The sequence below is a fragment of the Gadus chalcogrammus genome, unplaced genomic scaffold, assembly GCF_026213295.1.
Source record: "Gadus chalcogrammus isolate NIFS_2021 unplaced genomic scaffold, NIFS_Gcha_1.0 GACHA071, whole genome shotgun sequence".
Taxonomy (NCBI): Eukaryota; Metazoa; Chordata; class Actinopteri; order Gadiformes; family Gadidae; genus Gadus; species Gadus chalcogrammus.
The window spans coordinates 299,819-315,796 of NW_026613506.1; the positions used below are offsets into that span (position 1 = coordinate 299,819).

The window sequence follows — 15,978 nt, forward strand, 5'->3', positions numbered from 1 at the left end:
TCCCCACACTCACACAGACGTCCACATGGAGAGTTATCCCGGTGCCAAATAGCAACACGTCACACAGGTCTGAGATAAACATCCAAGATCCACACCAAGATTCTGGTGCTCTCTCTGGGCCTCAACCACAGGGACAGCCTGTTGGAGCCGGCCACCAGGACCCCCACAACAACCTCACCGGCCCCCGCGGGGCCCTGCTCCCTCTGGGTTCCCCTGGGGCCCTCACCGGCCCTGGAGGTGAGGGCCCCACTCTCTCAGGCCTCTCTCTCTCTCTCTCTCTCTCTCTCTCTCTCTCCTCTCTCTCTCTCTCTGTCTCTGTCTCTGTCTCTGTCTCTGTCTCTGTCTCTGTCTCTGTCTCTGTCTCTGTCTCTGTCTATCTCTCTCTCTCTCTCTCTCTCTCTCTCTCTCTCTCCCCCCCTCTCTCTCTCTCTCTCTCTCTCTCTCTCTCTCTCTCTCTGTCTCTGTCTCTGTCTCTGTCTCTGTCTCTGTCTATCTCTCTCTCTCTCTCCCCCCCTCTCTCTCTCTCTCTCTCTCTCTCTCTCTCTCTCTCTCTCTCTCTCTCTCTCTGTCTCTGTCTCTGTCTCTGTCTCTGTCTCTGTCTATCTCTCTCTCTCTCTCTCTCCCCCCCTCTCTCTCTCTCTCTCTCTCTCTCTCTCTCTCTCTCTCTCTCTGTCTCTGTCTCTGTCTCTCTCTCTCTCGCTCTCTCTCTCTCTCTCTCTCTCTCTCTCTCTGTCTCTCTCTCCCCCTCTCTCTCTCGCTCTCCCCCCTCTCTCTCTCTCTCTCTCTCTCTCCCCCTCTCTCTCTCTCTCTCTCTCTCTCTCTCTCTCTCTCTCTCTCTCTCTCTCTCTCTCTCTCTCTCTCTCTGTCTCTGTCTCTGTCTCTCTCTCTCTCTCTCTCCCCCTCTCTCTCCCCCTCTCTCTGTCTCTGTCTCCCCCTCTCTCTCTGTCTCTCTCCCCCTCTCTCTCTCTCTCTCCCCCTCTCTCTCTCTCTCTCTCTCTCTCTCTCTCTCTCTCTCTCTCGCTCCCCCCGCTGAGAAGAGGGAGACCCCCCCACCCATCTACGAGGCTACACACACATACACACACACACACACACACACAAACATCGAACACACACGCACAAACACACACACACACACACACACACGTACTTACATAAACAGACACACACACAATAACACGCACGTACACACACACACACACACAGTCTTAGCGTGTCAAGATGTAACCCCCGTCATGGCCCCCCCAGCGTCTAACATAGCGCTGTTTGACTCAACATGGCCGCTCTGACGGCTGCAGACTCAAACGCTTCACTCTGTTTCTACTGGTTTAAGCCTGCGCCCCTGGAAGACGGTTAACTATTGAACACGTTAGCATCGTTCATTTTTGTTATTTAACACCCACACAAACACACACACACGCACACACCCACACGCACACACACACGCACAGTTCTGGGAAGTCTAATTCAGTCACTGTGGTGAAACGATGAATTAGGTTGTACAAACCTACCTTGAAGGAACCTTTCATTATGTGTCCATTCAGTGGGGTTGGGTTGGTGTTGGGTCTCTTTCTCTTTTCGCCTGGTTGTTGTGGTGTGTTGAGCACCAAAGGCTCTTCAACCATTCAACACCTCCGCCACACACACACACACACACACACACACACACACACACACACACACACACACACACACACACACACACACACACACACACACACACACACACACACACACACACACACACACACACACACACACACACACACACACACACACACACCTGTGTCTCCTTCACCCTAATCCTGTTGGCCAGAAGGTGAACTGCACCGAGATGGATTCACCGCCTCTTGCTTAAAGGTTGTATTAGCGATTCTGGTTGCCCTGACTTCCGTTGCGAGATTCCAAAAAAACAGAGCCAGCTAGCCCCTCCCTCCTATGTTTTGAAAATGATCATGGACGTGCATTTTCATGAACGTGCATGAAAATGCAAGAGGAATTTGTAGCTACCACTTCACGTGCACAAGCGCGAAACACCACAACACCCACCCCTTGTCTGTGACTGGTTGGAACACTGTATATTTTGATTTTGAGGTGTTGGTAGTACCATTTGTTTCTGTGTGCGATCTCGTAGCCTAGGCTGCCTAGAGAGACGCGTTTTTTTTGACAGCCTGCTTATGGGACGGGCAGCTAGCGGATCGTGAGGAAGAAGCAGATTAATGTGATACTTTATGTTTCAATCAGAATCGCTGATACAACCTTTAATATGAATACAATTAGGGCTATCAAATTAACGCATTAATTAAATGGAGGCAGACGAGAAGACGCTGCTCGGCCCGTGCACGGAAAGTTCAAGTTTAAACTCCCGGACGGAACTGTAGATAGCAACACCGTTATCTGCAATCTCTGTAGTAAGGAATTTTCCTATCACCGGAGTTCATCAACCCTTAAATATCAACTCAACGCAAAACGTTTGGTAGAAAGCTCGCAGGTACGAGCTGCCACAGCCCCTGAAGCTGGCGCTAGCAGCCAGCCTCGTCAAGACACACTCGACTGAGATGCATTGAATCTTGAGTGAGATGGAAATGCTATTAATTTGATCTTAATATGTTAATGAAAGACATGTTTTAAATAAAAGAGACATTATCTTTAAAGTCTATTATGTGAATTATTCATTGAATCACGAGGGAGACCGGGGGAGGGAGGGAGACGGGGGGGGGAGGGGGAGACGGGGAGAGAGAGACAGAGAGAGACGGGGAGAGAGAAAGAGAGACAGAGAGAGATTGTCCGGCCGTCTGTCTGTGCATATAATACAACGTGGGCCTAAATTAGAGTGAGTAATACAATAACATTTAATGTTTTATTTATAATTTCTGATTAATATATTATTATTCTTAAGGCACTTATGGAAGCATTATTCGCTAATAAAACAAAAATCATCGGCTGAACACACGAGAACATTCAGTTGGATCCACTGAGTTGTTTATTACAATTATGCTTCATTAACAAATAAGACAGAAAAATAGTCCCTTACATGTGCACAATAAACACGGGGACTAAAACAATAGAAGCAGCAGACTTTACAAACATCAACAGGTGAGCACGTATCTTTAATAACTGAACATGTTCTGCGGCCGCTTGCTTCCCAACAAAACACTAAAAATCAAGATTCAGTTTAAAGTCATTTACAACATGCAACATTATCCCAAAGAGACACTGAGGCACCCCCCCCCCCCCAAAACAAAACCCAGGGAGGAGGTCCGGGAATAATATCGGAAAAACATTTGTTGTTCTATTGATAATTTCTGATTAATATAGACAGAGAGAGATTGTCCGGCCGTCTGTCTGTGGTTTCTTTCTACAACTGACAAAGAGACACTGAGGCACCCCCCCCAAAACGAAACCCAGGGAGGAGGTCCCAGAATAAAATCGGAATAACATTTAATGTATTATTTATAATTTCTGATTAATATATTATTATTCTTAAGGCACTTATGGAAGCATTATTCACTAATAAAACAAGAAATCATCGACTGAACACACGAGAACATTCAGTTGGATCCACTGAGTTGTTTATTACAATTATGCTTCATTAACAAATAAGACAGAAAAATAGTCCCTTACATGTTCACAATTAACACGAGGACTAAAACAATAGAAGCAGCAGACTTTACAAATCATCAACAGGTGAGCACGTATCTTTAATAACTGAACATGTTCTGCGGCCGTTTGGTTCCGAAAAATCAAAATTCAGTCTTAAGTAATCCACAACATGCAACACTATGCCATAAACCTCTTGGTTATTATGAATAAAATATAAAATCTGCTTTAAATCAGGTTGTAAATCAGGATTATGATAAAAATGATATCAGAGCCCTTAAGACCAAAATTGGTGCCGTCTGAAATTATACAAACATTGACCATCAATAGGTATTTTATGTACAATTCAAGAGAGATCCTAAGCCTTTTCATGGTTTATCATGCTATACTTCAAAGAAGAGAGAGAGAGAGAGAGAGAGAGAGAGAGAGAATGAGAATGAGAGAGAGAATGAGAATGAGAGAGAGAGAGAGAGAGAGAGAGAGAGAGAGAGAGAGAGAGAGAGAGAGAGAGAGAGAGAGAGAGAGAGAGAGAGAGAGAGAGAGAGAGAGGGGGAGAGAGCGAGAGACAGAGAGAGAGAGAGAGAGAGAGAGAGAGAGAGAGAGAGAGAGAGAGAGAGAGAGAGAGAGAGAGAGAGAGAGAGACACAGAGAGAGAGAGAGAGAGAGAGAGAGAGAGAGAGAGAGAGAGAGAGAGAGAGAGAGAGAGAGAGAGACACAGAGAGAGAGAGAGAGAGAGAGAGAGAGAGAGAGAGAGGGACACAGAGAGGGAGCGGCCCCGCCGACCCCCCTCAGCACCCTTCTTGTGTGTGTGTGTGTGTGTGTGTGTGTGTGTGTGTGTGTGTGTGTGTGTGTGTGTGTGTGTGTGTGTGTGTGTGTGTGTGTGTGTGTGTGTGTGTGTGTGTGTGTGTGTGTGTGTGTGTGTATTTACGCGCAGGGGCCACGTAAATACCGCTGATGACAGAGCCCAGAGGAGGAGGTCCTTTTTTTCTACACCCGACACAGAGAGGCTGACCCCCCCCCCCCTCCCAGTCTACCCCCACCCCCGGGAGGAGGTGTGTGTGCAGGGGCCATGCTCAGTCAGGAGGTCCCTTTTGTTTCTACAACCGACACAGAGAGGCTGAGGACCCCTCCCACTCTACCCTCACCCCCGGGAGGAGGTCCTCCTGGGTGAAGGAGGACCAGAAGGTGTGGAGGTGTGTCAGTGTGTCTGAGGACCCTCCTCCACCTGGGGACACTCTGTAGAAGGACAGAGAGCCAGCAGGCCGGTCCAGATACACTCCTACTCTGGTGGAGCCAGCGGGGCGGAGAGGGAGGCCTGTCTTTATACCGTTGTACCGGACAGAGTAACCACCAGCAGAACAATCAAGACTCCAGGACTTGTTGTTCCGTCCAAGCCTGCTGTCACCACCCTGTCCTCTCCTTGTGATTCCTCTGTATGTCACTCCTATATCAACCCGTCCTTCCCTCTCTACCTCCCAGTAACAGCGGCCAGTCAGAGCCTCTCTACCCAACACCTGGGCCCAGGAGTCAAATCTGTCTGGGTGATCCGGATACGACTGGTCCACTCCAACCCACGTCACCTTCCTGTTGTCCTCAGACAGAGAGAGGTCTCTGTAGGCCGTGTTGGGGTCCAGTGTGAGGTCACAGGCATCTGAGGGAGAACCAGACATGATGAGCTGCTGAACCGCTCTTCATCCTCATCATCATCATCACTAGTACTGTTCTCCTGCGCTCTGTGTACATATACATAGATATGAACACATACATACATGTACATATGTCAGGGGTTAATCTAAACCGGGAAATGTTTTAATGTTTCAACCCAGCGCCTCCTTGTCGAAAATTTTAAATTACTTAAAATCTCCCGGAATGGAGAGCGAGCGAGCAAGACCGCGCACAGGAGACAGACGTGCTCCTAACCCCGTTCGCATCTGTGTAGCGAGCGCGCAGCACAACAGAGAGGGATCTAGAAACTGTGCATGAGGCAGTGTGCACGTGAGCCTCAGGCGCCTCCTGATTGGCCTGGATCGGTAAGTCAACCAATCAGTTTACAGTGTAGGCGGGCTTTTATCTCTTCTCCCGAACCAAATTTATCAGTTCAGTGAATCTGAGTGTCTGAGAAGAAATTTAAATAATAAAGATAAAGTGTTCTTCCAGCAGGGTCCGAAGTACGTGTTTTTTTTTCTATATACATTACTGTATGTAATGTTCTGCATCTATGGTAACTTAGCCATTTTGAGTAATTTGGCCTTACTATACGAGTCAACATACTGGTCCTTCACAAGCCTCAGAATGATCCATTTCTACCTCAAATTTTCAAAAGCTCCGCACCGCCCTGCTGATAACCCTGCTGATAACGCCCTGTCCTGTGGACACCTTCCCCCCCGCTCGGTCGCTTTGCTCCCTCGCCATTGATGTTTTCCCCCTTGTGAATTTTTTCTAGAAAAAACCCTGATATGTACACATACATAGATACACACACCTCAGCAATGACGTTATGAACACATCAACAACAATATTATGAAAACATCAACAACAATGTTATGAAAACATCAACAACAGTGTTATGAATACACTCATTCATCACTAGTACTGTTCTCCTGAACATGACATGTGTGGGGGGGGGGGGGGGTCATGTGATGATAGTTACACTATTGCTACATCAACAACAAACATCTCTCCTTGGATCCAGGACTTACCAAAGACAAGCAGCTCAGCGCTGTGATTGGCCGTGCCAGCGCTGTTGCTCGCCATGCAGCAGACCGTGTTCACGCCGTACCTCCCACCTCTGACGAAGAGGAAGCCCCTCTCCACCCAGGCCTCTGATTGGTCGTCTCTGCCGTCCCTCTCCAGGGGCCTGCCGTTGTGGAGCCACTCTACTGTGGGCTCCGGCGTGCCGCCGGCGTGGCAGGTGTAGCGGGCCGTTTGGCCCACGGGCAACACGTGGGTAGAGGAGTGGAACTCTGTGATGCTGGGGGCCTCCTCCTCCTCCTCCGTGGGCATCACTGAACCTGAAGAAACCAGGAGGAGAGGAGTGAACGTCTACAACACGGATCTAGAGATGCAGCGTCAGACACTGCCTTCACTCTCTCCTGACACCTGTCCACTAGAGGGCGACCAGGGGATTCACACCCAGTATTCTGGCCTGCCTTTTCATACATGATTGAGTATCACAGCAGTGTCTACAAAGATTACCCAGGGAGGGGAAGTCACTCCACAAAGAGATTAACGGGTCAGGGGCGGAGCTTGAAGAGAAGAACGCCAAACCGTTCAGCAGCTCCAATAGAAACTAGTGCAGGTGAACCCAGAAAGGGTTGAACCTTGTGATCTGACCTCACTAGACCACAATATAAACCTGACCTCAGTAGACCACAATAGAACCCTGACCTTGGTAGACCTAAACACATCCAACAACCTTTCAACTCTTAAAGAGTGTATTTACTGTATCGACAGCACAGAGAACAGAAAGGAGGAACCGTTCTCCACTCATGAACACAAACAAAGTCTACGGACCCTCTTTGTTCCGCTCAGCCTCCAGATGATCCAGGTCTAGGACCTTCTCACAGATCCAGTGGTGCAGTCTGTTACACGGTTCTTCAGACCAGCCGTCCTCCCCTGCTACGACGCAGTCTCTTGCTCCGCCGTCATCGCGTGGTTTAACGTGTCTCCAACTGAGAACCACGAGGAGGAGACAGTGGAGGTCAGTCTGTCACTTTCAGAGAAGAGATGCTGCTGAACAGAGTCTTCAGCCTTACCTTGAGGTCATGGGGGTACCATCCACCCACTTGTGGGTCCCCTCTTTCTCTCGATCACTCAGTCCAATCCAGGAAGAACCCACCAATCTGCTGACCAACCTGGAAACCTGGTTCTAATAGTAAAAGCATATGTTATCATGACCACAAAGTACACACACACACACACACACACACACACACACACACACACACACACACACACACACACACACACACACACACACACACACACACACACACACACACACACACACACACACACACACACACACCAGTTCTTCTCTGCTGTTGATGACCACCAGGTCTGCCTTTCTCTTCTGACAGTCTTCTCTACTGGCCCTCCAGCCCTTCTTAGTAGTAGAAACACGGTAGAGACTCTTGTCGTGAAGCATCCAGCCCTGAAGCGTCAATTCATCTGTTGAATGTAAAAGAACATCCTGAACAAACAGAGAACTGCTTATCTTACGGTCTTCGTTACGGACACACAACCCTGAGACCTGACCTTAACAGACCACATAGAAGCATGACCTTAATAGACGAAAATAGAAACCTGACCTAAGTAGACCACAATATGAATCACAGAAGCAGCAGGTGTTTTTGAAATGAATGTTAATGACGCGATTGATTTAATAACTTGGATAAAACCCTCACCGAGTTCATCCAGTAAGTGCTCTCTCCCCTCTATCCAGGGTGACGGTGAGTCTAGGACAGGACAGAGGAATACAGAAGATATGAGCTCTAAAACAGAACGACATTGTCACTAAGCATCACAGGACCCACAGCCAAGCAAACACAAAGTCCATAATTATTAATACTAATAATTAATATTATTAGTATTAATAATATTAATACTAATTAAAATAGCAATAACTACAGTTATCAATATCATTATCGTTGCTATTGTTACAATTATTCATATTAGTTGGCCCAACACAAATTCTAACAAATACAATAATGATCATTATCATTGCTATTATTACAGGTTGAGCGCGCGCATTGCACACTCAGCCTCTAGTTGTAATTAAACCCATAGCTATAATGTGGAAACCCCAGTCGATAATGGAACACATTTCTGAGCACATAATATAATAACACTTTGCCTATAATGTTACAACGTATAACATTTAGGTTCAGCTATAACGTAATGAAGCAAGCATTATAATTTCCTCTCTGCGTTATGAAGCAAGCATCTTTTGCCCGCCAACGGAGCTTCATGCCAATTCATTGTGAACCACGGCCGAGATAACCACCGTAGCATGTCTTTACCTGTTGTGGAAGAGGGAGGGACGGCGGAGAACCAGACGCAGTCGGTCCATAATATCGTAATGACCACGGAAGAGGCAGTGAATGAAGTATTGATTAGACCGCGATTTATGAGATACCACTAATACATTTATTAGTTACCACCGCTAATAAACCGTTGGAACACACAGGACCGGTAACCCTAGCAACGCCGGTAAACAAACCCCTCGAAGCCCAATCCCGACGCGCTACGGCCGTCCGGAGGCTCACACAGCTTCTGGCCGTAATATTATATATTACATTTATATCATATTATATACTATTATAGATAGAGCTCCAGGAGTGCAAATGGCAACAATCCCTTCTCCTCCATGCTGCGGTTCACCGGACTGCACTGCAGGGAACGGTTGGCCGGTTGAAAGCTGATTGGCTGTTACGTTACGTCACTCAGTGGCCACGCTGTTGAACGCTGATTGGCTGTTACGTTACGTCCCTCAGTGGCCACGCTGTTGAAAGCTGATTGGCTGTTACGTTATGTCACTCAGTAGCCGTTGAATGCTGATTGGCTGTCATCACACGAATGTCGCGGTGAAGTTCAAATATTTCAATATCATCCCACTGCAGACACAAATGGGCGTTCTCGTGTGGTGGGGGTTCCCGTTCACGCAGACTGGAACGCCCCCTTCTTATTCTTCGTCGCCTTTCTCGCTGAACTGTATTCAAATGTCAAAGTGTACTACTCCGAAACCATGTAAATAGTGTTGTAAATAAACTTCCAAAGTTTTTCAAATCTTATTTGGAAAATAACTTCACATGGTGTCTTTTCACAATTTATTCGTTACCAGCATTCGTAGTGTTGATCAGCAGTGAAATAGTCTGCCGCTGGGGTTGACAAGTTACCGGACTACTACCCATGCAAGTGAACGGAGCGTTCCACGGCATTGAGAAGACCCGTGTAATAAAGGCCTATAATATTTCTGTTTATGGCATAGATTTCTCCTCAGATTAGCCCAATAAAGCAATGAGACAAAAAGAACACAAACGCTCGCGTTTTGTGTGGACGCACCTTCACATGTGCGACAGGCCTGCTATTCTATAGCAGTAAGATGTTTAAAAACATAACGTCTAACCTGGGCGAGTCGCAGTGTGTGCGTGTGTGGTCTTACCTGGGCGCGTGTGTCGATGACGGAGCCGTTATGTTTGAAAACATAACGTGTTACCTGGGCGAGTGTCGCTGCGGTGTGTGCGCGTGCGTGTGTGTTCTTACCTGCGCGTGTGTCGATGGCGGAGCCGTTACGGTTAAAACATAACCTCTTACCTGGGCGAGTGTGTCACTGCCTTTGTATTGGCTAGCGGTGTGTGTGCGTGCGTGTGTGTGTGCTTCCGTGTATGTTTGTGCACAGCTGCGTATGTGCGTGGTGTGTTTGTTCGGTGTGTGTGGATGCGGTGTGTATGTATGCGTTTGCGTTTGCGTTTGCGTGTGCTGTGTGTGTGTGTGAGAGCTGCAGGCTGCTTGGCACATGCACACTGACCAACTTGAGTAACTGGTGCGACAGGCCTGCTATTATATAGAAGTAAGACTAGAGTGTCCGTGTGTGCGTTGCCTGCGCTCAACCTCCAGTAGTTTTTAAACCCATAGCTATAATATGGAAACTCCGGACGATATTGTATTTAATTTCTGAGCGCATAATGTAATACAATTAAATATAAAAAAAAAGAATTGCCTATAATGTTACAACGTATAATATATTGGTTCACCTATAACGTAACGAAGCAAGCATAATAATTTTCTCCTAACTCCATGAAGCAAGCATAATATTTTTAAGTTTGCCGTATTTGTATATCAGAAGATTCGACCCTGAGGGTTTTTCACACTTGATGCTTTATATGCGGGCATCGATGTCGTTCAGACATCAGCAGAATCTAGGGGGGTGGGCTTGCAAAGGGCGGGATTGAACGCATGGTCGAAGTTCGCAAGAGGCGGGATAAGTGCGGCCGCTGACACTGTAGTTTGTTTTGGTTTGACCGCAGACAGCACGGAGGCAGAACGGGCAGAACTCATCGCCATCCTCTTAAATGTTACTGCAACGATGCATCATATATTCTGTTGCATTCACAACATCCGAAGAATCGATCAATGAAAGATTAGAGCATGAGTTAGAGACAAATTCAAGAAAAGACGAAGAAGAAGGGTGTCGCGAACGATACCGGAGAAGGAGAGTGTATTTTATTGCTTAAAGGTCCCATGGCATGAAAATCTCCCTTTATGAGGTTTTCTAACATTAATATGAGTTCCTCTAGCCTGCCTATCGTCTCCCAGTGGCTAAAACTTGCGTTCGGTGTAAAACGAGCACTAGGTATCCTGCTCGCCTATAAAAAATAATAAGGGGCCAAGTTACCTCCCCTTTCTCTGACTGGCCCGCCCAGAAAATTCGGCCTGCCAATCAGACAATGAGCTACGACCATGCGAGCGCCACATGTGTGGTGCTTTGTAGTTTGGATAACCGTTCTGCTTTGATGCTATGGCGCATAAAATGTCGGTTCTTTGACGTCCCTAGTAATTCCACAACCAGACTGTTGGGGTTATCTCCGCCATGGTTGAGAAGGAATTGGGGGAAAGGAACTTTGGCTTTGACTCCCTGAAGCACATGAACCATGACATTGAGGAGAAAGGGATTGATTGTTGTATGCTTCGTCATTGTGAAACATCCACTGTAAGCAGAGCGCATGGTACCGTGGCCTCAAGCTGCTCAGGGCCACACCCCCACCCTCCTTCTTGTCCCGCATCTCTCCTCCTCATTTGCATTAAAGCTACTGCACAGAAACGGCACATTTGGGGAAAGCTCAATGTGCGACTGCCCGTAGTGGCTGTAATTCTGCACCACGGCTGAATTTCAGGAACATCTTCAAATACTGTGTTTGGGGCCCACTAATACCTATATTAAAGCATCCATGAAGTAGCATGCCATGGGACCTTTAATTTCCCATAGCACAAACACTGGGACAAATGCAGTTGATTTCTTGTTTAAACAGGGTGAGAAAACAGGGAGTGGAAGGATGCGACCATATAATGTTCAGCTAACTGTTGGGGGATTTGTTTAATGGAAAGTGTAGTAGACTATGCATGCAAATCAATCATTCAATAGCTTTTACTGTTATTCAGGGCTCAAAGTGCATTGATACTAAAAAAAATGCATGGCAACTACTATTGGTTAGTTGGAAATAATAATAACAAACAGCTGAAAAATGTGTTCATGTTACAACAGCTAAGGCAGCAACCTACCTAACTTTCGTGAACTAAAGCACAGGCTTGTGTGGGGGGGGGAGGGTGAGGGGGGGGGGGGGTGTAAGGGCTAGATTACAGATTGTGGCTACCTGACGTGAGAGATGTTTTTTATTTGTTAACAGAAGAATGCGTCATTGAGATTAAACATCTCTTCAAGTGATCTGGCCAAGACAAGCAGCAGTAGCCTACAGTCACACATAGCCTACACATAAAACATAAGAAAAATAAAACAGCTAATACAGTCGGCAGGGGGGAGGGGGGATTTCAATATCACAAGACATTTCTGGAGGCTCAAGGAGATGGAGAATGTTTAAAGAAAAATAAGGTTTTGCAAAAAAGTGTCTTTGATGGACATAAGGCTCAGGTGGGAGAGTGTGTCGACGGCGGGGCTGTTATCTTAATCTTGCCATTGTTTTGAAACATCTGCATCCACGTGTGTGCAGTGTGTGTATGCACGTGCATGTGTGTGCGTGTGTGTGTGCATGTGTGTGTGGTGTGTGTGTAGGCGGTGTCCTGCGCTGCATTTGTCTTGAAACGCCTGCATCAGCACGCCCGTGTGTGCAGTGTGTGTGCATGTGCGTGTGTGTTTGTGCACGTGTGTGTGGATTGTTTGTGTGTGTGTATGCTGTGTTTATGGGTGTGCGTGCGTTGTATGTGTGCTAACCCTATTATTATCACTAAATCTAACAAAAACAATATTTAACATTATCATTGCTATTAATACAATCAATTATATGATTACTGTATTGTAATTCTATTCAGGAGGATAGGATTTAGACTCACTGAAGCGCAGGGAGATGAGGAGAATACTCAGCAGTCCGATGCTCACAATGACAGTGATGTGAAACCATAGAGCTGTTCAGGAGTAGGACACACACACACACACACACACACACACACACACACACACACACACACACACACACACACACACACACACACACACACACACACACACACACACACACACACACACACACACACACACACACGGTCACTTCAGCTAAAAAAGTTTTATAAACATAAATCTTAAATGTATTTGGAGGAAATCATACTTTTTTGGATCATTGTTTTGGACTGGATTATTTCTTTTAAATTCTCTATAAAGGGGCACCTACCAAATCTTCTCTTCCTGGTCTCCTCCCGGTCCAAAGACGTGTCCTCAGGTTCCTGAGAGAGTCCAGGGTCCGGTTCAGAGATGGTGACCATTGTTACTCTCTGACGGCTTCCACGGCGTCTGGACTTAGCCTTCTTCTTTGCTCTACCAGCTGGAAAAACAACGTCACTTGTGATCATTCTGACCAATTATCAGCTTGCACTCTGATACCATCAGTGTAAGGAAATGTTTTTCTTCTACTGCCCACAGACTCACGAACGCACTCAAGCACACGCACACGGACACACAGAGTAATGTACACACTGATGTATTCATACTGCGTGGCTGTCATTCACAGTCCAGACTCCCTACGGTCTGCAGAATCCCTCCCCGTCTTGAAGAAACACCTGAAGACCTCTACTGAGAACACCTCAGTAAGTGATGACTGGTACTGTGGCTCTCGTGTTTAGAACACACTTAAGCAGAGCAAGTACTGGTCTCTAGCATACATGTTATTATTCCCTCATTATTGACATATACGTGCACATAGTTATACAGTAATGCACACAGAATTACATACGTATACACACAGTAATGGAGGGGGGACAACATGTGGCCTGCGTGTTGCCAGGGTCTTTCACATCGGCCCACGCAGAAAACACACGGACATGTATTGTGGGATAATTTAAGATATGTTCATATTAATGACAAATTTTATAGAATTATGTTAAATTCATAAGTACACCTGATTTCACTTCAGTTAAATGAGAAGCCATTATTAAAACACATAATTCTTGATTAAATTAACCATTGTCACTCTAATGTCACGTGGCACTACCATTAATAATAAGTCTTGAGAAAACTAAACTTGTGCTCTGCTCCCTAAAGTTACTCTGCACTCTGTTTCACGTATACTTGAGATGCCTATCAATAGTCCGTTACTCATGGGCATAATCACAAGTCAAGTTAGGTTAACGTGAGCTTTTTGTCTCAAACGCACACATCTTTATTTAGAATAAATATATACGGTCACTGGTTCATCAGGTCGGACCCTTTGGCTATAAACGTTTTCTAAAAGTACATTTTAAATGTATGCAGTTGAAAACACTTTTCTTTTACTGAATTAATTATTTTAAATCCTCTCAAAAGGGCACCTACCAAATCTTCTCTTCCCGGTCTCCTCCCGGTCCAAAGGCATGTCCTCAGGTTCCTCAGAGAGTCCAGGGTCCGGTTCAGAGATGGTTACCAGGGTTCCTCCCGGCTCCCTGACAGCTTCCAATACGTCTGCTCTCAGGAGTCAGCTCTGCTATATCAGCTGAAAAAACACGTCACATGTTTTAATTCTGACCAATCATGAAGTGACAGTGTTTTTCTTCTACTTTTATCAGATGTCTTCATTTGACTCACGGGCGCATGCAAACACAAACACACACAAACCACAAGATATTTTTTAAATTGAATATAAAGATAAAACATATAGCAGACAGCTTTTCAACTTTTCTATCACAACTTTGTCATTGAGTGAGTGAGTGTGAGAGAGAGAGACATTGCACTGGAAAAAGGGTTTTAAGCCGTACTTCATCTGATTATTATTTTGTAATTCAATTCAAATAAACATTTTTTGTTTTATTTTTAAAATAACTTTTTTTTATTTCAAAATACTGTGAAATATAGATATTTTTAATTAGGAGCTCAATTAAGAAATATCCATTTTGACAAATGTAAAATTTTAAGGTTGTGTATTCAACTGATTAATAATTTTGTCATTCAATCCAAATCATTTTTTTGTTTTCTTCCTAAAACACTGTTAGATTAGGAGCTCAATTTAGAAATATTTGTTCAGACAAATGTACAATTTCAAGGTTACGTACAAGCCTGCGCATGCGCATTAAATACAAAGACGCTTACGACTACTGGACCAAACCGCAGTGTTGCCAACTTAGCTACTTTTCAGACCCCTTTGGCGACTTTTTTTCAAAACAGCGACAAGCGACAAATCTAGCTTATTTTTCAGCTGCTATTGGTGACTTTTGGCGACTTTTTGAGGTGAAAGCACTAGCCTTGACCAGAGTGACGATGACTCACTGGTTCTGTGAGCTAGGACAGTCTGTCTGTGTCTGGAGGGAGGTCTGGAGTAGGTCTAACTCTGCCATTTTAATTGTTAATATATATTGTTTATTGTGTGGCGGCAGTAGCTCAGGTGGTAGAGAGGGTTGGCTGGTAACCTGAAGGTTGTTGGTTCGATCCCCGGCTTCACCAAGCAGAGTATCGAGGTGTCTTTGACAAAGCACCTAACCCTTACTGATGTCGCGATGTGATGTCAAATCCTGGCAGAAGTGCCCCAAGGCCGGGGCGGGAAAAACTGACGATGATGTATACAAAAATATGTTATGTTTAAATGAGCAACAATTGTTTGATTAAATTGTAATCTTTTTGATTGGATAAAACAAATTATTTCTGATAGATATTTCTTAAATGAGAAACAATTGTTGGAGTGAATCCATATTTTTTTGTTTAGGATTTAACATACGATTTAAATGTATTAACTTCATTCAAAGAATAGAATTATACTTGGTGCCAAGTTGTATTATTTTGTTTTTATGAACATAGGAAATATTGTTTAAGTCAAGCTATATATTTGTCATTGGCTCAAGTTATGTAATATAGATGTGAACCATTACCCTTGTTTTTTTTAATTGGTTCAACAGAAGGCTTTTTCCAGTGTGTGTGTGTGTGTGTGTGTGTGTGTGTGTGTGTGTGTGTGTGTGTGTGTGTGTGTGTGTGTGTGTGTGTGTGTGTGTGTGTGTGTGTGCGTGCGTGTGTGTGTGTGTGTATGTGTGTGTGTGTGTGTGTGTGTGTGTGTGTGTGTGTGTGTGTGTGTGTGTGTGTGTCTGCATGTGTGCGTGTGTGTGTGTGGGTAACACTTTAAAACAAGGTACGCAAAAAATTGGGTAGTTACTGTGGAACGAATAAGTAAAGAATGATTCATAACTCCTCAGT

At 45.3% G+C, this 15,978-nt stretch overlaps 1 protein-coding gene across 1 annotated transcript; it reads right to left on the reverse strand.

Annotated features, from left to right (window-relative positions):
* Positions 1–7,058: 7,058 nt before the first annotated feature.
* LOC130378318 (CD209 antigen-like protein D) lies at positions 7,059–14,231 on the reverse strand. Its single transcript, XM_056585113.1, has 7 exons — positions 14,137–14,231; positions 13,001–13,150; positions 12,666–12,737; positions 8,006–8,056; positions 7,627–7,769; positions 7,355–7,467; positions 7,059–7,270 (listed from the first exon to the last, which is right to left on the reverse strand). Exons 1-7 carry the CDS (start codon positions 14,174–14,176, stop codon positions 7,105–7,107), a joined length of 735 nt encoding a protein of 244 aa, XP_056441088.1. The 5' UTR covers positions 14,177–14,231; the 3' UTR covers positions 7,059–7,104.
* Positions 14,232–15,978: the final 1,747 nt, after the last annotated feature.